Consider the following 24026-nt stretch of genomic DNA (forward strand, 5'->3'; position numbering starts at 1 on the left):
TTTCCAACAGACGGGGCCCAGACATGTGCCCACGCTCCCTGAGGACACCTCCAGGACTGCCCCGGCCTCCTGTGACTTTGACCTGCGCAGCCTGCAGCCCGATCCCCGCCTGGAGAACCTGCTGCGGCATGTCAGCGCTGAGGAGTTTGAGAGGCAGAACGAGGAAGCCCGGCGAACCAACAGGCATGCTGAGCTCCTTGCCCTCTACCCGTCCGTGGATGAGGTGAGCTCGGAGGACTTCCCATGCACAAGCTGTGCTTTGCTGGGATGGGGCGTTCCTGGCATGTTGATGGATGTCTGCTCCACATTCAAACATGGGGCTCCTGGCCTGGATCTCTGCCTCTTCTGCTTTTGCATGTCAAGCTTGGGTAATGACACAGTGAAGGGACACCACCATGGGCTCCACAAGCTATTTTGTATGTGTGTTCAAGAGTTTGTACCAGACTCATGGTGTTGCCTGAGGTCTTGCTACTCTCATTTAGTGTGGGTCAAGCCACATTCTGTTAAAATATCTGTGTCAGAACAAGCAACACATGCCTGGGAAACACACCAGATGACAGTCAGAAGTGTAGATGTTTGGGAATATATATCAATTTTCTTTCTGGCTGAAGAGGTGAAATGGTTGCTGAGTGAGGGAACGTTGTTTTGTAGCAGCAGCCAAGTTACATCACATAAAGCTGTTATGTAAGCATGTAAATTTACAATTACTTTAACAGTATATGAATAGAATAACTGTTTAATGATAGGAAGATGCAGTGGAGATACGACCAGTGCCAGATCGCCCAAAGGAACACCTGGGTAACAGGATTTTGGTAAAGCTGCAGTCTCTGAAGTAAGTATCCTTACATGCTCCAGTTCTGGCAGGCCTCAGTTACAGCTCTCATTTAGTTTCTTAATTTATTTGATTATATTGCTACAGACATGTTACACTGCATGTTCCCTGTTCAACAAGCATTTACATGCTTGCTTGTTCTTGCCATGGTGTAATTTTGGCAGAAAACTGTTTCTATCTATATTTACAGAAGTCTTTATATTGTCATGGTGAAAAGGATTTGGAGATGATGCCAGTTACATATTTTGAGTAAAACTGGATTGGTCTCTGTACATGCTAGTGGACTTGATAAATAGAAAAAAAAAATCAAGAATGGTATGATCATCTTAACTGATATCTGACACCAGAGTTTTCAGACCCATTTAGAAAATACATTGACAGCAGTTTACTCCTTTTTTTTTTTTTTTCCCCTCTTCAAATCATCTAATGAAAGGCACTATTTAAAAAAAAAAAAAATCCTCCAGATTTTGGGAGAGCCAGACTCTGAAACTAAATATTTTTCCTCACTTCCTAATGGAAATACCAGTGAAAATATATCCCTCCCTCCCCCCCCCCTTTTTTTTTTTGTTATGCAGAGTCTTAGGAGTACAATATTAATGAGTGTACTGTTTGTCTTTCCTTAACAGGTTTGATATAGAGATTGAACCTTTGTTTGCATGCATAGCTCTCTATGATATAAAAGAAAGAAAAAAGGTAAGTATGCACTACAGCTTAAAAAAGGAATGGAATAATAATTGTTTATTCATTTACTTTTTTCAGATTAATTTCATTATTGTTTGAAAATTCTAGGATGTTTATCTTGTTTTCTGTTTCTTTTTTTAAATTGGCTTGGATTTTACCTCTTATTTATATCTTTTAACTCTAAAAGCTATTTAGAATAGCTTACAAAAAGTACACAACTTTTGCACATGTGCAGCCTGATCCAGGTTTCTTTGTATTCAAACTACCACATTTGCAATTGTTTATTCTGTAGTTCCAGTTACTTCTTTTGACTTACGTTAAAACAAAATTCAATGCATTTCAATTTTGCAATACATTTTAAATCTTTTTCTTTTCAAGATCTCTGAAAATTTTCACTGTGACCTGAACCCTGATTCATTAAGAGGATTCTTGCGTTCTCATACACCCTCCATTGACCTGTCTACTCAGGCAAGATCAGCAGTATTTTCTGTCACTTATCCCTCATCGGATATATACCTAGTAATAAAGGTATGTTACAGTGCTACCTCAACAACATGCTTCCTGTTCGCAGCCGTGCCTGTTGTCTGAGTTTGTGGAGTTGACAAATAGTTAACAAACATAAGTTTCCCATGGCTGACATGAGATATTCTGATAATTTTTAATCATACAGGGGTATGTATATCTCACTCCCAAGCTAAGTTATATCAATACTCTGTGTTCCAGTTCTAGTAGGTAGAGTTTCCTCTCTTTGTTAGGAAAATTTAAAGTAAAGTGAAATAAGTCATTTTTAATTTTGAATAATATTGGGGGGTGAGGGGAAGAAGGGCCTTTGGTTTAGTACACTTTGCATTGTTTTGTATGTTTAAGTCTGAAACTAAGTTAGCCTGAACCATTTCATTTGGAATGTGTTAATTTTCTTGATTTCAGTGAAAACTCAGTCGTACTTGATGGACAGTGTTGTCACATACAGGTTTTCTGCTTTATAACTAAACAGATGGAAAACTGGGAGGAGTTTTATTGTACATTAGTCCATAAAGACTGCTTTAAGAGTTGTGTACTGTAAATTTAGGCTGGCTCTTTTGTATTGCTAGATAAGCAATGTATTAATTATGGTGACATTTTTCCTTTCTGAGTGACTTATTTTATTGTTATTTGTAGATAGAAAAAGTACTTCAGCAAGGAGAAATTGGAGACTGTGCAGAACCCTACATGGTTCTTAAAGAAAGTGAAGCTGGCAAGGTAAGTCAACAACCATGAAGAATGTTTAGATCAAAAAATGCACGCACATGGAATTGGACAGAATCCAAAGAACAGAACAATGGGAAGGAAGTCAGTTGGTGCATCTATGGGACAAGCAATTTGGTGTCATTGATTGACATAAAGAAGTCAGGAGAAGACAAGACACAAAGAAGACTTTGCTTCCTGGGCACTTTGAAAATCTGTACTGATTCCGAAGTCTTGAGCCACAAAGCAGTTAGGGATTTACAAAAGAGATGACAATGCAAAATGGAGTTATCACAAATATTTGTACCTCAGAGACAAGCTGTTAATTTAGATAGACAACTAACCTGTTGTGGTGTGTGCATGACCATTTCATTGCTGACATCACTAGATAGCGTGAGTTTTATTCAGGGAATGCATGGTTGTTTACCTCCCTGGAGCAGGCTGATAGTGTTTCCTAGAATCCCACCACATCTCTCACCTTTTAGATATCACTTTCAATAGAATATTGTCTGTGTATCTGTTGAAGGAACTAAACCTTCTAACATTTTATTGTGCTTGCTCATGATGGACATAAGGGTCACTGCAAAAAGATCTGCATACTCATTTTTTATAATAAAAATGAACTCGTTAAAAGAAATGGGAAGTGAATTACAAATTAAAACAGCTATGATCCTGGCAGTAACGTAACAAGAAAATGCAAGAAATAAGAGTGCAATTTACTGATCTCTAAATTATTTTTTTTTCTCCTAACTGAGTTAAACTAACTGATTGCTTTTAACACATTCATTATTTTCTTTGTCTTAGACAAAAGAAAAGATTGAAAAACTGAAAGCACAAGCTGAATCCTTCTGTCAGCGGCTGGGGAAATACAGAATGCCGTTTGCCTGGATTCCCATAAGCCTAACGAATTTCTTCAATGTTTCCACACTTGAACGAGAAATACCTGAGACTGAAGGTTTAAACGGTAGTCATCTAAGTTTTCTAACTAACACAAAGCAGCTCTTAGGTGGTTTTGTGCATAGAAAACAATGTCATTCACTCTGGCCTCAAGAATGACTGGCAGATTCAAGTTCATACCTTCTCAGCCTTCAAGTACAATTTAATATTCTCACTATTTCATCTCTGCTTATGTATCTTTATGTATTCTAAATATTCTTCCATGTTTTAGAGTCAATTTTGTTTGAACGCTGGCTTTGTAGTAGGGAAAGTGTCTTTACTACATGGAGTCCATTTGCAATACATAGGAATCAAAATACATGGTTTCTGGAGTGTACAAGTGATGTTTTTAAGTTGCACCCAACATTGACCAAAGAGGGTTATAAAACCCATTAAGTAAAAATTTAAATAAGCTTGTGCACTGCAGCAGAAATAATGTCACACTAGGTGTGTCCCGGCTTTCCATTATGTCACATAGTTTGAAATACGAGTAGTGGGAAATGCAGACAAAAGGTAGTAGGTACTGTTCTCTGTCCTCTGATGTTACCAGGAACTTCTGTATTTCTAGTGTATCCTTATAGTCTTCATAGAGAAACAATACAAAGCAAGCTGGTATTTTATTTAATTTCCTTTTGAAGGGAAAGGATCAACTAGTGACAAGAAGGCAACACTGCTACAGGCAAGAAGACTTTCTGAGAGAAGTCTCAGCTCCGAGGACAATTATCCAGCATCAAACTTCAAAACAATCTCTCTGACACTCAGCACCTTCTTTAAACAGGTACAAGAGGCTCTTTATTTCTGATTGCCTAGGACATATTTCATATGTGTCATGTGAGCTGTGTTGGGAAAAACTACCCAGTGATTTTAGTGGGGGTACAGAGGATAATTGCTGTGGAGTTGGCAGTGGCCCACCTGCTTTGGATGCCTCAAGGTTATGTTTTACTCAGAAATTTTTCTCAGTGTCATGGAGTATTGGTATAAGAATACTGATTTTTGTCTTTCTCCTGTAGGAAGGTGACAGGCTTAGTGATGAAGATCTGTTCAAATTTTTGGCTGATTTCAAAAGATCATCTTCCTTGCAGAGAAGAATTAAGACTTTACCAGGTATATAATTCATTTTGGATGGAATAGAATATACGTACTTTTCTCCTCTAAATTGCTCTATCAACTACAAGCCCAAAATATAATATTTTTTTTTTCTTTTTTTTTTTTTAACTCTATAATATACTATTGTGAAACTCTCTGGGTTCCTCGGGTCCACATGAGTGGGTATGAAGATTCATATTTAGCCTGATACTCTCCAGTGATTTGCTTTCCTCCCTAATTATAGGTGTATTTACTGGATGCCTTTTATTATTATTCAAGCTGTTTGAAGACAGTGCTTTCAAAGGAGTCTTTCCCTGCAGTGTTTTTTAATGGGTCATATTTTACAGAAGGAGATTAAAATGTGTACATATTTCATCTTGTATTTGGGTCAGTGTTAGCTAACAAAGTAGAGATGTGAAGATAGAGTTTAGCTACATTGAAACACTTGACCAGCTGATTTTTACTTTTTACATAAATTATGGCTTGAACTCCTCCGGATTGTAGAGCAACCTAAGAAAACACGAACTGAGAGCAAAGCTTATTTTGCCTTTTTAGCTGACAGAGAGAAATGCCAAGTCTGTGTTCCCCCAAAAGTGTTCACTTACCAAAATTTAAATTGAAGGCCTAGTTAATTTTTGTGTCAATGTTATCAGTAGTAATCATATAATTGCTGACCACAGCAAATATGTTGTTCCCATTGGGTGGTGTCTGCTTTGGCAGATATTAATCAAAGCAGAATCTTCATGGAGAGGAACAGAACTCTGCTAGACAGCACCTTTTTTCAGCTCCCTGTGTATCCTTTTACGTGCATGTTTTTATTGTTATGTAGGCCTCAAACCAAAGATCCAGTTCTTACTTCTGCTTACTTCTATGCTTTAGTTATTTTTGGTATTTTTTTTCCTGAAATATTATGATTTCTTTAAAGGAACACTTAAACTGGAGATCTCCCCAGCTCCAGAAAACCTTGGCTATTGCCTGACACCAGAATTACTACCAGTGAAGCCATTTCCAGAAAACCGTAGTCGTCCTCACAAAGAGATTTTGGAATTCCCAATTAGAGAAGTGTATGTTCCCCATACCATTTATAGGTAAGATTATTTTTCTTTCATTCTTAAGATCCATTTGCAAAGATAATTGTGATTTATTTTTTCAGAAATATTTTTTAAATGCTTAAAACTATGTGTTATGCTGATGATTTGATATTGTTAGCCATTACAAAGTCAGATACCTGCTGGATACTCTATTTAGTTACGTAGTTACCTTGTCCCATGCAAAGTATTTCTAAAATGTCCAAAAACCTAACAGCTTTCATTGACTCGACATACATATACATGTATATAATGGACGTATATATATTGACATAGACATTACGTATATATAATTGATACGCACATATATATATTTGACATATTTTATACATATAAAATATGTTTTAATATATATAATCATCTTTCCTTTTGTGTGTTTATTTCTATTACCATTATTTTTAATATTTATAGTTTTCATAGATATTTGTGCTTGATAATTACTACTGTTAATTTTTTTATCATCTGGCCATCTAAGGAAGTAATGTGTAGCTCTGTGTATTTTTTCACTTTGAACATGGACTCTATGTCATTTATTTCATTAAATCTGTTCTGGTTGTTTCAAGGAGACTAAAATACTCAGTAGCTTTTCTCAGTGGTCTGACATACCTGAGTCTCCAAGAAGCAACAGATATCAAAAGAATGTGCTTCAATGTGTTTGTGCAGCATAGTATTCTAATAAGTAGTGATACTGGAAATAGCTAACTAACAATAATTCAAAAGGTGTTTATTGCAGTATTGAAGATAAAAAATACTTTCATGTGACCGTTTTGTTAGTGGAAACATGGAAGAAAAGCAGCGGTAGTTCTTACGCAATTGAAAATGTAAATGTAAATGAACTTGTGTAACAATACTTTTTTGAATGAAAAAAATAGGCTGAAGCTTTAACTTTCCTTTTCATTATCTGTCCCTAAAAGTGAGCAGCATTTTCTAGCTCTAGTGTTGAGCCCTGTAGTGTATAAAGGTTTCTTTTTGAAAACAAAAAGCATTGGCAACCACTGTGAGTTCCTGAACTAGAAAGGGAATTGAGTCCACACAGAACATTCTCTTTAATTCCCACCAGGGTAAATTTCTGCAGCTAGACATCCTGAATACCACAGTCACCATGTTAAAAATTAATTTGTGGATCTCCAGAAGCAAGTTGGTGTGTCTCCACACATCTTCAGTAGTTAGGCATCTGTGTTGCATAAACACGTCCACATTAGAAGAAACTCGCTGTTGCTCAACAGTTGTTCACACCCAGCATGCATATAGCCTGTTCAGATTTTTTTTTTGAGCTCTGTTTTGATTTCACTTTAAGTAGAAGTTGTGGCAACAAAATTGATGCTTTTATGCCTAACTAGTAGTAATAAAGAGAAGATCTATTTAGTATATTTGCCTTAGGTAATCTTTAACTTGATTAATGAATCAATGGTGATGACACAACAGACATGCCATAAATAGTATTATGCCATGAACTGTAAACTCAATCAGTTAATACCTCAATTTAACCCTGGAGACAGCTTTTTTAGTACACTGGGGGAAAGGTAAAAAAAAATGCCATAATGCTAGGTTGTGTTCTGACAGCTTTGTGAGTGCAACCATGTTTGGAGTCAGACAAGGGTGTTGCCAATAAAGGCTGCTGAAATAGTTAATAATTCTGAACTCCAGAAATAGTTCCGCAGAAATTCAAATGAGGCAGCTTTGCAAACCTTACAAAACGCAGACTTGGTGAGGCCAGGAAATAGCACCTGGGTTTGTGCAGCAACATTGAAAACACCTCCTTTTCCTACAAGCTAGAATAACCTAGCTGTGTCTGAGATGCTTTTCCTACACCATATACACCAGTGCTCCTTCTGGTGAGCATAAGTGTTGATAGGGAGTACAGGCCAATTATCTGTTTAAATTAACCACCATCCAAGCCTCCTTGTTTAGTTCTCTCCATGGTAAATATTGTTCTGATGTTGAGACAAAGCTACCCTCTGCGAAGTTAACTTGAACAAAGCCAGTTTTGTATGTTATTTTATTATTTTTCCTCTATCTCAAGAACCATAGAATCATAGAACCATAGCTTCATAAAACAATGTGCTAGCATATAGTCATAACTGAATTGAATGTGACAGCCTGCTGGTGTGCTGAAGTCAGTTTAATGCTTCCTAATTTTGACTGTAAGTCTACAAACCAGTTTTATTTACCCATGCTATGGATTTAGGTATTAAAAGAATGAAAAATGGATGACGTTATTAACTGTTTCCTATTAACATGTTGCCATGAATGTAGGAGAGGGTTACATATAGAAATCTATTTAAATAACAAATCAATGAAAGCTTTTAAAAATACAGTCTGGTAAGATTTTACTAACATAATAATACTTCTGCACATGTCCAGACAATACTAATGAAATATCTACCTTCAGTTTGTTGCCTGAATGTTTAAAAGAGATCCAGAGACTTAGTTTACTTTTTTTATTTATTTCTTTTTTTTCCAGTGTAAGATACCTGGGGGGGGTGGGGGGGGGTTGGAAAGTCTGGTTTGTTTGTTTTGTTGTTTCTTTTTTAGTAATATTTTTTTCTCTATTGTAGGAAAAACAGAGTCCTCTGTAGTACTCTTTGAACTTGGCTCTTGCTAGTTTTTATACCAGTGTAAGGCCATTATTTTAGGTAATTCTATTTCTGATTTATGCCAGAGAGATCAGCCAGCCCACTTTCTTTGTGCATTGAGAAATTGAACACTTCTTTTTGTTGTGTACCTACAATTCTTTAATAAAAATAGCTCCCTGAAAATGTCAAAACATTCAAAGATTTATTTCTTTCAATACCTTTCTTTCTATTCTTAATAGGAAAATCCGTATAATTTAAAGTTTGTTTATCATTTTATTTTCTTGTGAAGTATAAATGAAAATGGTGATGCTTACTGCCCCTGTGAGGTGTTGGTTCTGAGAAAGAGGGATGGTTAAGTCCCATCACCTCGGCAGTAACTCAGCTTAACCAGGCATGGAAAGTCTGCACTTTGGTAGGGGAAGTGCCTAGTGTTTAAAGGATTTTTAAGGGGACGGGGGGGAAAAAAAGTTTTTCTTTGCTGTTTCATTTCATATAATTGCACACCACTTGGCAGTGTGCTCAGATTTGCTCTAGTCTGCAGTCTGCAGTGTTAGTTGGAGGCTTTTCAGTGGTAATCATTCCACCCCTGTCTTTAAGTAGTGTTGAGTGAGGAAAGGCTGTAGGTAAATGATGCTCTGTGATTCCCCTATTACTACTAGAGCGGAACCTGGGGATATTGGTTGATAGTTGGCTGAGTACGAGCTGGCAGTGTGCTCAGGTGGCCAAGAAGGCCAACAGCATCCTGGCTTATATCAGGAATAGTGTAGCCAGCAGGACTAGGGAAATGATTTTCCCTCTATACTTGGTCTGGTGAGGCTGCCTCTCGAGTACTGTGTTCAGCTTGGGCCCCTCACTGCAAGAAGGACATCGAGGCTCTGGAGTGTGTCCAGAGAAGGGCTATGAAGCTGGTGAAGGGCCTGGAACACAAGTCCTGTGAGGAGCAGCTGAAGACACTGGGGCTGTTTAATCTGGAGAAGAGGAGGCTCAGGGCAGACCTTATTGCTTTCCACAACTGAAAAGAAGGTGTGGGGAGCTGGGGGTCGGCCTCTTCTGGCAGATAACCAGTGATATGACTAGAGGGAAAGGCCTCAAGTTGCGCCAGGGGAGGTTCAGGTTGGAAATGAAGAGACAATTCTGCTCAGAAAGAGTAGTCAGGCCTTGGAACAGGTTGCCCAGGGAGGTGGAGGAGTCACCATCCCTGGGATTCGATTAAGGAAAGGTTGGACATGTTGCTTAGGGACATGGTTTAGTGGGTGATAATGGTCATAGTAGGATGGTTGGACCAGATGATCTTGGAGGTCTTTTACAATCTTAGTGATTCAATGATTCTGTGAGTCTATGATTGACGAGATTTGGAGAGGGAAGTTAAGACTTTCCATGGAAGGTTTCATAAAATTTCCTCTGCTTATTACTCAGGTAAAAATGACTTTGTCAAATACTTTATAACAAAGCAAAAACAAGACAAAAATTTCACAGACAGGATTGTGGGAGCACATGCCCCACTCCCATAGACAGCTTGTTTTTCATGACAATCCACATTAGTACTGGCACAGAGAAAAACATGCCACCATGGCATGGTAATCATTGCATATTCACTGAGCAGAGAATCTGAATAAAATGTGTATTTGCCTAAACTTCCAGACAAAAGCAAAGCCTCTAAAGAAAAGAAGAAAAGTGTTTTATTATTAAAAAAAAGAAAAAGAAAAAAAGAAGCAAGTACTTTACTTAAAGGGTTTTTGGGGGTTGTTCAAAACATTTTGGGTAATTGTAATTTAACAGCATAAATTAGATTCATAAATACAGTTTTGAGTTGGCTGTTAAGCAAGTATGATTTGAAATGCAATAACATTTAACCAAATCTTGACAATTTGGTGTCTTAAATAGCTGCTCTGTATGAAAATCATTAGTATAGTATCTGTTTGCACATTCTATTTTATACTACTTTTTATAGCACTTTTATACTATTTAAAATCTCCCATGTAGTGTCACATCTTACATAAATGTTGTGGTTTGCCTCCAAACATAGCTGATGTTTTATTCTTTATGCCTTTGTTCTTCAGCTTCAGTATTATTTCTTCAGTCTGATGTGTGGAAACAAAAGAGTACTATCAGCAAGAAAATCTTGTTGAAGTCAGCTTTGAAATTAACAGAGAGTAAATGTAAATCATTTATAATGTAGACCAAAGAAAAAAGTGTTCGTGTCTTTTGCAAGTAAAATTGAGTCTTCCAGAGACCTACCAGGGATTAAAGACTGCATGGATTTAACATGTAGGTATCTCAGTCCAAACAGCATCCTTAAGTATAAGAAATGTGGGACTGAATGGCTCTTCCTAAATTCAGTTCCAATTCTGTCACTGACTTCTGCAAAACCTTGTTTTAATGGTTGTATCTCATATTCTCCTACTGCGTGGTCACATCCACAGTGAGATGCCTATCATGCAGGAGCGTCAGAAGGTTTACACTAACATTTGTATATTATGTTCAGTCAGTTCTGGGAATTTGTTGTGGTTTGATTCCCCAAAATTGAGGCTATTTTTTTTTTCCCACTTCTGTGTCTTGTAAAAGGTATGACTATTGCTCCTACTCTAGGATGTTAAGATAAGAGCACTCTGTCAAGCACTCCCAGAAAAATTGAACTGCTCATTTATTATTATCGATACCAGTTAGTGCAACACCAAATGCTCACCATCCTCACAAGAGAGAAGTTATACTGAAAACACAAAAGAAACAACTACTGAAAACACAGAAGAAACAACTACTAGGAGGCATCTACCTTTCCAGCTGGTTTTGAATGGAAGCATCCTCTTCACTGTTTTGGTCTAGCTGCAGCTCCACTTCAGCAGGCCATGGCTTATACTTGTGTGAAGGTGTTGGAGAGAAATAATGAAGCTACTCTGATCACTGATACTAACCCTAGTTTAGTAGTGCGAGCCTGAGAGATACTGACTGAATCTGTTTCTATGGTAAAGAGCTCTCAGCCAGGACTCTTAGAACTGAAAGAATTTCTTTCCAAGCCTGTAGATCTTGTTGGTGACCTCAGGACACTGTGCCTTCTCCTTCAGACCATTTGTTTGCTTTCCACCAAAATGAACATGCTTGAACTTCACCCAAGAATTGTTAAGGTGTTGGATTAGTGGTGGTTGTAGTAGGTGGCTTCCCATTTGGTAAGACAGGTGACTTCTTTAGCCTAGCTCTGCAGGGCTTCCTGCAGAGACCACATCATTTTTCTCAATGCATTTCTATTCTTGCTTGCTAGATACCTTGAGGCATACACTTTAGAGAAGAGGGATCATTGAAGAGCATTGCAGCTTTTCAGTATAAATTCTAGCCTTGCAGATCAGGATATGGGGAGTGTGGGGAGGTGGTGGTGGTGAATGCAATCAACACGTCAGTTTAGACAAATCCAACTTCCACTTGTTGGCTCCTAGCTGCATAAATCTTGTGTGCTAGGTTTACTGCTGAATCCTATGGCCACCATTAAGTTTTTTAAATTTCCAACTGAAATTTTAAAAGCCAAAATTTTCCCATCACAATTCTCAACCATACCACCATATTTTGAATAGGTTGACTATCATGTAAAAATCCAGTATGTCCTTGATTACCAGGGATTCACTCACTACAAATAATTTTGAGATAGAACTTCAACTAGGTTTACATAGCTAGAGGAATTGCACATTCTGGGATGGTGAATGAATGTAAAAATACAGCTCTAAGTCATGGTTGCTGTCTTCCTTTTTTCAGTTTTTCATACTTCAGTCAAGTGACAGTGCCATGCCTTATGTATGACCTACCATCTTGTTATTACAGTGTCTTCATATTGCAATAGTCAATACCTTGTAGATATCCACTCACTTTATCCACTTAAATAACATTGTTAATCGGGAAGTTAAGGAAGTGAGATTATTATCAGTGCAGCAGTGGATTTAGTTATGGCAGAGGACTGCAAGGTGAGGGTAGAGACCTCAGAAGGTGGTATAATCTCTTTGCTTTTCATATTGGAAAAGTTTAAAGTTGTTTTAAGACTAACTTCTGAAAAAGAAAATGAGAAGTAGACAATTGTGGGTGATAAAGTTCTCTACGTTTGCACACTAGAAAATTATTATGATAGGTAACATTATTTACTTGGTGTTTTTTATGATTCACATCTCTCTTAAATAAGTGTCTTTGGTCATGGTTTGCAATCACATTATGTGACTGACTACTTTTTTGTAATATTTAATTTTTGAAGTAACACAAAGTCAGTTTAACAATGTGTATAGAATAACTGGATCCTGGAGAGAAAGCTGTTAAGATTTTTGTCTGACTTGACTCTAAGCTCTAGATCACATATAGACTTAGGAAGATATATTTTCTTTTCATAATTTTAATGTGATTTCAGTCTACAGGAGTGTGATGTTAAGAATCAGCCTTCCACTCCACTCCTCTAGCAACAATTTTTTTAACTAAAAAATTACTAGAATGTTTATTAAGGTTTACACACCAATGCTAATGGACAGATTAAACTGACAATCACTCTCAATCAGAATTTAATGTGGTCTGACCACTGGCTCTTTAATACATCATAATTTTGGCAACATGAGAAAAAATATTCAAACTATTGTCCAAACTAGAGGAAAATTGTTCTAGGGTACACAATATATGATATATATACAACCTTTGAGATATGACATGTTAAAGTTCTGTCATTATGCCATTTATTCTATTCAGGGGCTGGTAAGGTCAGTACTTTAGTACAGTATTTGTGATTTACATTATCAGTTTCAACCGTTTTTTTCTGAAGATTCCCCCAAAAAGAATAGAACAAGAGAAATTTTTCAAGAAAGATTGAAAGTTATAACTAATGGGAGTATCAGGTTTTGTTTCCAATACAATAAGTAGCATATAGCTATGCTGATTGATCGATCTCTGTACACGTACATACAATTTGTAGTTTTTATCAGTAGTGACTACTTGTTAATATATTGGCATTTGTTATGTACGGTCATCAATGAACATTTCTAATAACAGAAGTTGAGATGCACTTGCTGAAACCTTATATATTATGTAACAGCAAGAAGAAACATTTCATTATATCACACGTATAATACACAGCAAATTATTACAGACAAAAATTCTGTCAGATCACAGTCTTGAAAAGTATGCATAGATTTTATTTTGGCAGAACACTGGTCTGCATTGCTTTGGCCATTGGAAGTGATCAAATCATCACTGCTAAGTCTTCTGAAAGTATAGAAAAGTCAGCAAATCCAAATGAGAATTGTTGCATTGAGTCCTGTGTCAAGCTGTGTGGACCCTTAGCTTTACAGTGCTGAAACAGCCTTTTACTTTACAGTCTTTGCTGGGTCAGCCTCAGACCCAGAGAACCTGTCTGAATCAGTGCCTCCCCCAGAACACTGTTATCCTTCAGGACCCTGGTGTTGGTGTTGGGTGTTCTGCCATGGATTTTGTAGATGCCTATGGACTTGTGGATGGCTCTTTTGTTTTCTGTATGCACTTCTGTCTATGGTTGGAGAAAGACCCCTGCTCTTTCTGTTGAGGGACTGAGAGGAGAAGTTTAATTACACTATTTGAAAGCTATTGCTATGGCATGCTGTTTGAATACTTCAGCTCAGCACAGAGCCTCAAGGGGGACATGATGCTCCTGGAGCTCACCGTATCCTTAAGGGCATGCTAACTTCTGTGTGGAAATGCCCAGGCTCTGAGGTTTCTGGAGGGCACTAATGCTGGCAGGTAGGAGCACTGTAGGCACTAATCAGCAAAGGATCTACTGTTCATGCCTGTCCCTGTTGCAGTGCCAAGAAACCTCGTTCAATCATCTTCCCAGCTTCCTACTTTCAGAGTCAGCCATCACTTTCATCTCTTCAGGGTACCCAGAATCAGTGTTTGCCTCTGTTCTTCCTCAGCACCGATGGGTTTAATACACATGTAAGCAAGGTTCCTAAAACTGCTTGAGCATAAATGGCATAAGCTTTAGCTCTTCAGTACAGTACATGCTGGAGTAATGCTTCCTTGGTTGTCAGCAGAGTCAGCAGAGAGCTCTGTTTGTTTGTGATTTTCCATATCTTTCATCTCAAGTCACATCTAAATGTAAAATCCAGTGCTCAGGGATATTATATGGATTTGTGACATATTTTGCTGGGCTGCAGATTAATGAAGCAACAACTGGATTATGCACCGTCCCCGATATGTATTTCTTCATCTCTGACAGACATAATGTTGATAATATCCTTCATTTAGTATGCCATTCCCCAGACATAATTCAGTGGAGGTTACTGATATATTTCTCACTTTCACTTAGCTTTTGCTAATGTCATGTTGGAAAGAACTTGGTAGAGCAGAAAGTGCATGTAAGAAGGTAAGGAAGAAAGCGCATTAGTGTGGCAGGCAGGAGTGCTATGCTGAGCAAACGGAAAGGCAAGTCATGTACTGGTCTGTTTGCTACGACATGCCGTGGCTCATGTAGCATGTGTTGGTTGGCAAAGTAGCTTGGACCTTGTAACTGAAGAATACTGTCACTTTCTGGCACATGACAGTAAGGAGTTTCAATAAGGAAATTAGTTTTCCATGTCCTGGAATACAACAACAGGAAGATGGACTATCTGATCTAATGACAATGTTTTCCAAAGCTACTCCGCACAATTTCAGCTGACAACAGCACTAAGGAGCTCAGGTACAATGATTAAGGACAGGGCAACTTTGTGTGTAGTTTCTGACTGTCACAGACACAAAACGAGGGTGAAAGTCCATGAGTACTGCTCATTGGAAGCCAACATGCTTCCACCAAATATTCATCTTATTTCTTATACTATAAGGACAAAGAGTGAGAATCCGATACCAAATTGGGAGAATGACACATTACATAGACATAGTCTTGATTCCAGAATGCGTGCAGTCCAGGTCTAGCTGAAATCTCAGAGACTTCAGTGGAGAAAAAGCTTTGTATTTTCATTTTGACTTTCATTTTGACTCTTCTGTTGGAATTCTTGGGTCTAGAACTCAGAAGACCATCTGTGCTGCCAAATAGCCCACAGAAATTAATGTTGCGTTTTAAGTTTAGTAATTGGTCAGGGTATAGAAGCTAAAGTATGATGTATTTTAAAGAATTGTTTGTATTTCTTACTAAAAAATGAGTTCTGAAACTCACTTCCAGTCAGTTTCTAGAATTACAGGTTAAATTTCTTGTTTATATTTCTTGTTTATATTTATTTAGCATTATCAACACTACCTTTCAATTTGCATAATCTAGAAACACATGCCACTTTAGGTGTTATAATCTAGGCACGTATATTGTTGGTTTTATTTGTGATTCTCTGAGTGATTCCTTTCCCCTTTCAAAATCTGATTCTTTGTATCTGAGAAGGGAGCTGCTTTCTTGAGAGATTCCTACTTTTTATTACATCAAGCAAAGTTATTCATTCATTTGTATCTAGAAATCAGAGTCCCTAAACACAACATGTTTTATGTCACAGAAGGAACTTATCTTTTCCATGCAAACTTTTGGAAAATTGTTCCTGCAAAGCTTTCCCTATATAGGTGAGACTGAAGAACAGGGAGAGAAATTAAAAAAGAAGTGAAAGAGAAGTGGGAAAAAAATAGAGAGAAGTGAAAAGCTAGTTTGTGTACTTCATTTTGAAAAGTTTGCCATTTGCCTATTTTATTCTTCTTTCTTTCAGAAATCTCCTCTATGTTTACCCTCAGAGGCTGAATTTTGCTAACCGACCAGCTTCTGCAAGAAACATTACTATCAAGATCCAGTTTATGTGCGGTGAAGACCCATCCTGTGCAATGCCGGTAATAAAAGCTGAGCATTTTCAGCAACCTTTTGCTTAGGTGCATTCCTAAGGAACCACTGAAGAGACAACTCACTGTTTACTTTATGTTGCCACAGTTTCTAGTTGGGTCTTAGGAAGGCAAACATCAGAGAGACTGTGAAGCTTGTCATTTCATCGTGAAGCAGAGCTGCAGTCCTGACCCATGCCAGCAAAAAACTGTCTCTTGAGTGGAGCATGGGCATATCTCTCCCTCTTATCTAACTCTTCCTACTTTATTTTCAAAAGAGTGGCAATATATTAAACCAATGCCATGTTGGAAACTTTGCCAGTAAAATTAACTGAGCCTCAGAAACCTTTTAAGAATGACGCATTCTGCCTTCCAGTGTAACCCATCCATATGCACTGTGTGTACACAAAGGATGTTAACACTGCTACACAGAAGTTGGAGTCTTCATTGCATGAATGTGAATTGGTGCACAATCATGCGGCTTAGTTAGAGGGTTTTTCTGAACCATCATGTGTGTTATGGCACATGAATGCACTCCTAGCAGAGCAGGCAGTGCTGTCAGCATTCAGGTCATCCAACATTTCTCACTATAGGATCCTGCCCTCAATTTTACTAAGCTTCAGGTGTTAGGCTTGAAGTACTTTAGCCCTGTAGGCATCAGCTTCAGACTGAAATGTTTGGGAAACTTTCAGATCATGTCATTGGCTATTTAAGAATGACATGGGATAACGTCTTTTGTGATTTTAGTTATGCTAAAGGGAAAAATAGTGAACGGAAATATTACTTTGAGGAACCCTAAGTCAGCAATATGTTGGAGCAGGAACTGACACCTGATCAGCCTTTATGAGTATGCTGGCACAGTGCATACTTTACAGTTGTACATGCCTTACTCCAGATGAGCTCTGAAATTGAAATCTGAGCATCAGCACAATATTTTCCCAAGCCACATTTCTTCTTCTGGAGCTATGCCATATGTGTGTAACACTTATCTTTCACACAATACTGCAGTGTTGGTTTTGTTAAATTTTGCCCATGTCACTAATTAAGTTTTGATGAACACTTAGGACAGAGGCAGTTTGTCTTGCATCACGCTGCACTGTGAGTGTGAGCTTCACCTCAGTGCATATGAGTTTGTGCTGTACAGATATCCTTGTCTGATCTTATTTCCCTGGTCTCCCTTTAAGGTTGCTGGATTCCAGCACCTTACCAGAGGCTGAAATGAGAAAAGCGAATCAAACACCATTAAACGTAAAGGAGCTGTGGACCTCTAAGGTTAAGGTGAGGTGAACCTCACCCTAAATGATCAAGATACAACTGAAAAACAAACTTAAAAAAGATAATTTAACATTTTAACATTTGATGAAAGGCAATGTGGTAATGTTCAAGAGGCTTATCACAACTTCATTTCTGCAGTTCCTAACTTTTCATAGTGCATGATTGGACGATGTAATATAAGATAGTCAGTGCCTTTGCCCCATCTTCCTGGTGTTTTACACTGACTGTTGTGTGGGGAAGATGCCAGGTAATAACACATTTGTTTCAACATGCAAAGATCAAATTGAAGGGTTATTTTCAGCTTTGAGATACTGTCTTAAAATTGATACAGAATGATAACTATTAAATACTTTAGATCTGACTGCTGTTACTTTCTTTTCCTCTTAATGCAGGTAATTTTTGGGAAATCTTCAGGCCCAGAATTTGTGCAGGAGATATACACAGCTATCACGTATCATAATAAGTAAGCATTCTTATTATTTGTATGAGGTGAGATGTATTATTCATGAATTCTTTACATAACTCTCAGCTTACACAGTTAATCAAAGAATAATGGTACTAATTCATTTTAAACTTTATATTTTATGAGTACTTGTCAGTATTTAATTTGGATTACTACATGCATTTGCGTAAGTGACCATTGCCTTATTTTGTTTGGAGCTCTGTAGTCAAAGGCTAGTCAAAAATATTTGTAGTCTGAAGATTAAGGAATAAAAGCAGGAAGCAGCAGCTCAACTCTGTAATAACATTCACTTTGATGAATTCACAGATCCAAAAGAGCTGAAGGGGCTTTCTCTTATGAATGTGAACTCAAGATTTGTTTTTATACAGTAACAGCTGAAATCCCAAATTAAGATTGAATGGTTTTGAAAGTAAGAAGATTGGTGATAACTTGAAACATTCCAGCTGATACACTCTGCATCTATGCTTTCCCTGATTCAAAGCTGTAGATAGTTCATATGTATGTCCAGAGATGGGTGTACCCCATTTGCTTAACTTTTCTCAGAGGCTGTCTTCAGTATCTATACTTTTCTTATAAACATCTGGAAACCTACTGGCAAACACGCCTTCTGCCCAGTCTCATACTTACTCTGGAGATGTGCGTGTCTTTTTTTTTTTATTATTTTAAACAGGTCTCCTGACTTTTATGAAGAAGTTAAAATTAAACTGCCAGCAAAGCTCACAGAGAAACACCATCTATTGTTCACATTCTATCATATCAGCTGCCAGCCAAAGCAAGGAGCATCTGTGGAAACCATTGTTGGGTATTCAGTAAGTTTCCTTTAATAAAAATGTGTACATGTATGGTGGGTAAGTGGGCATGGTGTGCATCCCATGCACATAGACTCTGCTTGTCAAGACTTTTGTCACACCTTTCCTTTCTGGTTGTGGTAACACATCAAAACCTGTAGAAGGTCCTCATAGTCAATTCACAGATAACACAGGCATGTTCATTTGTTCATTATGTTCATTAAGTCTGCAGGTTTTAAAAATACAGATGCAACTTGTGCTATGTTACATTCTTGTCCTGTAACTTTACATTGGTAAGCATCTTTGAAGTTGATGAATTCACACAAAGCAAGTGAAGTTTGGTATACACCTAAATATTTTCAACAGTAGTGCTTTATAGTATAGCACCTAATTCAGTTAGATTCTATTAACTAGAAAAAAAAAATAAAAAGCAGTTACTGTTATTTACTGTTATCTAACATGTTCATACATGAGGTAACAACTAAAATAATATTTTAATTAAGTTTTATAATGCATAGTTTATCTTAAAACTGGCCTTTACCTTTGTCAAAATATAAAACACAAAAAATCCAGAAGCCAAAACGTAATTCTATCACTTTGGTTTATCTTCATGTTGAACCTAGCATGTTTTAGCATAAGAAATGCATACTGCAGTATAACCTCTTTGACGTTGTTCTTTATCAATAGATATTTTTAACTAGAGATTTTAAAATGAGAGGAAAGCATAAATGATGGTAATACTTTAGATTGGAAAAAGTCCTAGTACTCTTGAACTGTGGAGGCAGACAAATCCTATCCATTTGTTCTGGTTGTGAAGTATGTGTTTGTTTTTGACTCCAGTACCAATAATCCTTTCAAATGGTCTTTCTTTTGTAGACAGATACAGTTCCACCAATGCCAATGGTATTGGTAAGAAGTAAATTAGCCTGTAGTTCAAAAGCAAGACTTGACATAGGCGAGGACTTAATTTTTAGGTTTCTACTCACCTAAATATGAAATATTTCTGCACTGTACTACTCAAATACACAGCCTCTTTCAGATTTAAATAAGAGCAAAAAGAATTGTGTCCAGATATCAATACAGAGTTCAGATGGGTCATTCTGACTCTAATCCTCATGGTGACATTGAGCAAAATGTTCAATTTATCCCTAGCAAAACTTTAACACCGTTGATTTGCTTCAAAGCCAAAGATCAGCTTATTCAAGACAAGTTATTTTTTAAATAAAAACATGGGCCCTATTAAATCTTTCTGATAGGATTTATTTGAAAAATATGTCACACATTAAAAGCTCTGTGTTTGTTTTCTTCAAAAGAGTTGGTTTGTAAAGCAGTCTTGTACATTTTTCTACAGTAGCTATCAGTGAATTTAAAATGCAAATTACTGTTGAATGGATTGGAGCAGAGAAACTCAGGTCAATATCTCATTTGTTGTTCTGTTGACTGTCCATAACAAATTAGATAAATAGCTCTAATCATATATAGTCATGAATATTGCTGCATTTTCTCTTCATTTGTTTCAGTGGCTGCCAATTCTGCTAAATGATCGCCTTCAAACAGGACATTATTGTCTTCCTGTTGCATTGGATAAGCTGCCTTTTCACTACTCGATTCACTCTCCTGAGGTAACAAAGAAAATTATAAAAAGATAATATTTTCCCAGTGTAGAAGAACATTATGAGTATTTTATGATCTAACATTGGTGTCTGTTTGTAGACAATTGCCCCTTTTTGTACTTTAAAGGGTGAAAGCTCTGGAGAAAAATGTTGTTGTTATTTTTATTGGTGTTATTATTATTTTAAATTGTTATATTGTGTTTTTTAAATTATTAATCCAAAAAGATCATTGCAAATTGTCTAACCAGTGATACATCTGTTTAAAGGGTGTCAATTTAATAATTTGCTTTTTCACAGCATGATTTGCTCATTTTTTGTGGCTGTGTGGGAAAGGGAGAGGAAATGAAATCAGGTGCTGCTACTAGAGCACAAAACTGCCATCTGAGTAAAATATGGCAACTAGGAAACTGTTCACAGGTTTAAAAACTGTCCATGGGTACGATATCACCAATGAGTGCCTTTGGCATTGCGTTAACTGTGAACTTCTAACCTTAAAAAATTCCCATAAGGTGATGTGCATTCACACTGTCTATGCTAGGCATCCAGCTGAAATGTTCCACATTTACCTTTTCAATGCATCAGTTTTAATTCATATAGTCTATAACAGCAAGAAGATGCCTAACTTGGGTCCTCTGTATGGCATTGAATTAGGTATCTGAAGTGAAGTGAACACATGAAGACCCTACAGACCCATGTAAACAGGCTTTCTGTTTGATCATTGAAAGGAAGACAATGATTCCCGTATTTCTTTTCTATCGCAGAAAGTTCCATCACAGACACCGCCTATTAAGTGGGTTGAAGGACACAAGGGTGTTTTCAATATTGAAGTGCAAGCTGTTTCATCTGTTCACACCCAGGTAATGCATCAGAAGCAATATGAAGTTGTAGTTTCATTTCAAAGAGAGTTCAGATGTACAGGCTGATTGAGGACTGGAGACATTTAAGCCTCCACAGGTTTGAAAACAACTAAAATGTTCCTACTGCCTTGTAGCTGTGGAAAGAACCTGATATTCTCAGTGAATGAAATCTGTGGGTTCAGTGAGCGAACAAATGAGCACTCTCAGCAGCCAGTCACATCAAGTGATAGGGAGTCTGATGTCCTCTCATCTCAGCAGAGATCTGCTGAGGCTGTGTTTGAAGGACACTGTCAGGGTGCAGTGCCAGTTTCTTCTGTGTGTGTCTTCTGTTCTGCGAAGTTAGGTCAGACAGTGTACCCACATCTGCAGAGAAGCATGGCATCTCCCCTCCTTCAGGGACAGGTTGGACTGCCAAAATGCTTTAGGCAGCTCTGCCTTCCATGCCATGTGGTCTAGGGACCCAAGCTTAGTGCTGAATGAGAACTCTAGGAATCTGGTCATTTAAATGTGATGGAAAATCAGAGCTTTCCCATTTTTGTTGGAATTTGAAGCTCAACAGATTGCTTTGTTTCTGGTGTTTTATTGTGTCTCCTACTCTCTTTCTTATTCTGGTTAACTCTGATAGCTACATCCAAACAACCAGAGATCCTGTGTCTGAAGCAGGTCTGCTACCCTTTTATAGCATACTTTTTACATACAAGTGTGGCTTACTCATAAGGCACATAGCTTGTACGTAGCTGGAAGTGAGACTTAGATGCAGGTGTCAGAGGAGCTATAAACTTAGGATGTGACAGGGAAAAGGAACAGCATTATCATGAAATGAAGCAATCACTTTACTGCAGCTGTTAGTTTTTCTGCTTTTAATCTGAGCTAACCACATTCTGAATTTGAACCAGATGAAAAGGAGCAAAGAAATCATTGTGGCAGTTAACTTAGAAATTGGTCTCTAGAGCTAATCACCACTTTAAGCCAGAAGGGTTAAAATATTTTTTTTCCCCATATCAGGCTCTGCTTAGGTAGAAGCAGGCTGACCTATATCAACTTTGTTAACTGTGAGTGCACGGTGTTTGCAGGACAATCACCTGGAGAAGTTCTTCACTCTGTGCCACTCTCTGGAAAGTCAAGTGACCTTCCCCATTCGACTGATGGACCAGAAGATCACAGAGGCTACACTGGAACATGAACTGAAGCTCAGCATTATCTGTTTGAATTCTTCACGCCTTGAACCTCTTGTTTTGTTTTTACATTTGGTACTAGATAAACTTTTCCAACTGGCTGTACAGCCCATGGTCATAGCTGGCCAGACAGGTATTTACTGATGCATGGTCATGGAATAGTAGTGTAAGCAAACTAAATATGTGGATGTGGAAAAGCTTGCTAATTATCCAGGCTCAGATTTAGTAGTTGGGTGGTCCACTTCAGAAGGACCACCTTGAGTGTTTCTCAAGACAAAATTTCACAATGCAATTTAATCAGGTTTGATTAGATTGTCTGTCCTTCTCCCCACACATAAGACTCTTAGAGGTGCCTCTCTTTTAGACATAGCTTTAATTGTAATTGTTTACTTACCTGGAGAGACATGTCAGAAGCAGGATTATGGTTTAATTTTGTTTAAAGTTAGTTGCTTTGCAAGGGAAACACTGGCAAAATAACTTATTCTACAGCTGACACTGCTGACTGCACCACTTCCTCTGCCCAAATATTTTTAGACAGAATTGAGTGAACACAAAAACAGAGATGATATACTCATGCATTTTATGTTTCTGAAGCTGCCAGCTGCCTATTACTTATGTTATATCTGGAAGGAAAGCATACTTGGAGAGAGTGGTGTGGATGATTTCCTATCTCATTTTGATAATCAGTACTTGTCATTCACTATATTATTTGTGGAAGAGCCTGGTAGCTTGTATTTCCCTGTCAGCTGGAGGAGAATGAGTATTGGTGCCTTTCAAGTAGAGATTTTATAGGAAATGCCTGAAGGCTGCTAGAAATGATAATTAAGAGTTAGGGTCTGCCTTTATGTAGCACTAAGTGGTGGAGAAGCAGGAAGTAGGTCTATTGAAGATGGGTTATTGGTCTATATACACTTTGATTCTGGCCTGGTATAACAACTGCTATCTGTAGCTGTGAATTTGTTAAGGACAGAATTGAAGCATGTATGAATTAGTTGAAATGCCCTGATCTATTTGTGTTACACCCTTCAGGGCTGAGACTAATTCTTGCCTTTTGCTTCACAGCCAACTTCTCACAATTTGCCTTTGAATCTGTGGTTGCAATAGTGAACAGTCTCCACAACAGCAAAGATCTGAGCAAAGACCAGCATGGGAGAAACTGCCTTCTGGCATCTTATGTCTACTATGTATTTCGACTGCCAGACCCTCAAAGAGAAGTGGCCAAACCAGGTAATATTGATGCAATGGTTGCAAAAGAATTCTTTTTTCTTGTTAAATGCTAGTTAGTGTGCTGCTTCTGAGACATAGGAAACTGACCTATAAAATAGCAAAACAGAACTTCTTATACCCAGACCTTTCAAGTACAGCACCGTTTAGATATATCAGTTTTCTCAGAGGGTCAGGATCTGAGTGCTGCAGAGAGCAACATAGATTTGCCTCCCATAATCTCTCTCTCACTGTCCTTTGTTTAAAATCCAGAGTCTGGGTCAGAGGGTTTTGTAGCTACATGCAACATGTAGCTCCATGGAGACAAAAGTGCAAGACATGTCCTAAACTGAGGTTTTCTTCAAAGAAATTTCCTTCAAAAATAAAATGGCCTTAAGGTGCCAATTTCTTACTGGCCTGTAAATCAGTTAACTGTTTTCCATGCAAATC

At 37.7% G+C, this 24026-nt stretch overlaps 1 protein-coding gene across 3 annotated transcripts in view; it reads left to right on the top strand.

Moving 5' to 3' along the window:
- Positions 1-24026, top strand: part of DOCK8 (dedicator of cytokinesis 8) — a 94962-nt gene that overhangs the window by 30073 nt on the left and 40863 nt on the right. For all 3 annotated transcript variants that reach the window (XM_068666750.1, XM_068666752.1, XM_068666751.1), the window contains 16 exons: positions 11-223; positions 747-832; positions 1459-1525; positions 1892-2041; positions 2672-2752; positions 3542-3701; positions 4312-4451; positions 4684-4777; positions 5685-5847; positions 16097-16214; positions 17870-17940; positions 18611-18749; positions 20249-20350; positions 21103-21198; positions 22272-22506; positions 23436-23600. In XM_068666750.1, the coding sequence (XP_068522851.1) occupies positions 11-223; positions 747-832; positions 1459-1525; positions 1892-2041; positions 2672-2752; positions 3542-3701; positions 4312-4451; positions 4684-4777; positions 5685-5847; positions 16097-16214; positions 17870-17940; positions 18611-18749; positions 20249-20350; positions 21103-21198; positions 22272-22506; positions 23436-23600 (2080 nt within the window). The remainder of the gene's footprint in view (positions 1-10; positions 224-746; positions 833-1458; positions 1526-1891; positions 2042-2671; positions 2753-3541; positions 3702-4311; positions 4452-4683; positions 4778-5684; positions 5848-16096; positions 16215-17869; positions 17941-18610; positions 18750-20248; positions 20351-21102; positions 21199-22271; positions 22507-23435; positions 23601-24026) is intronic.

The sequence above is a fragment of the Anas acuta genome, chromosome Z (assembly GCF_963932015.1).
Source record: "Anas acuta chromosome Z, bAnaAcu1.1, whole genome shotgun sequence".
In the NCBI taxonomy this organism is placed as follows: domain Eukaryota; kingdom Metazoa; phylum Chordata; class Aves; order Anseriformes; family Anatidae; genus Anas; species Anas acuta.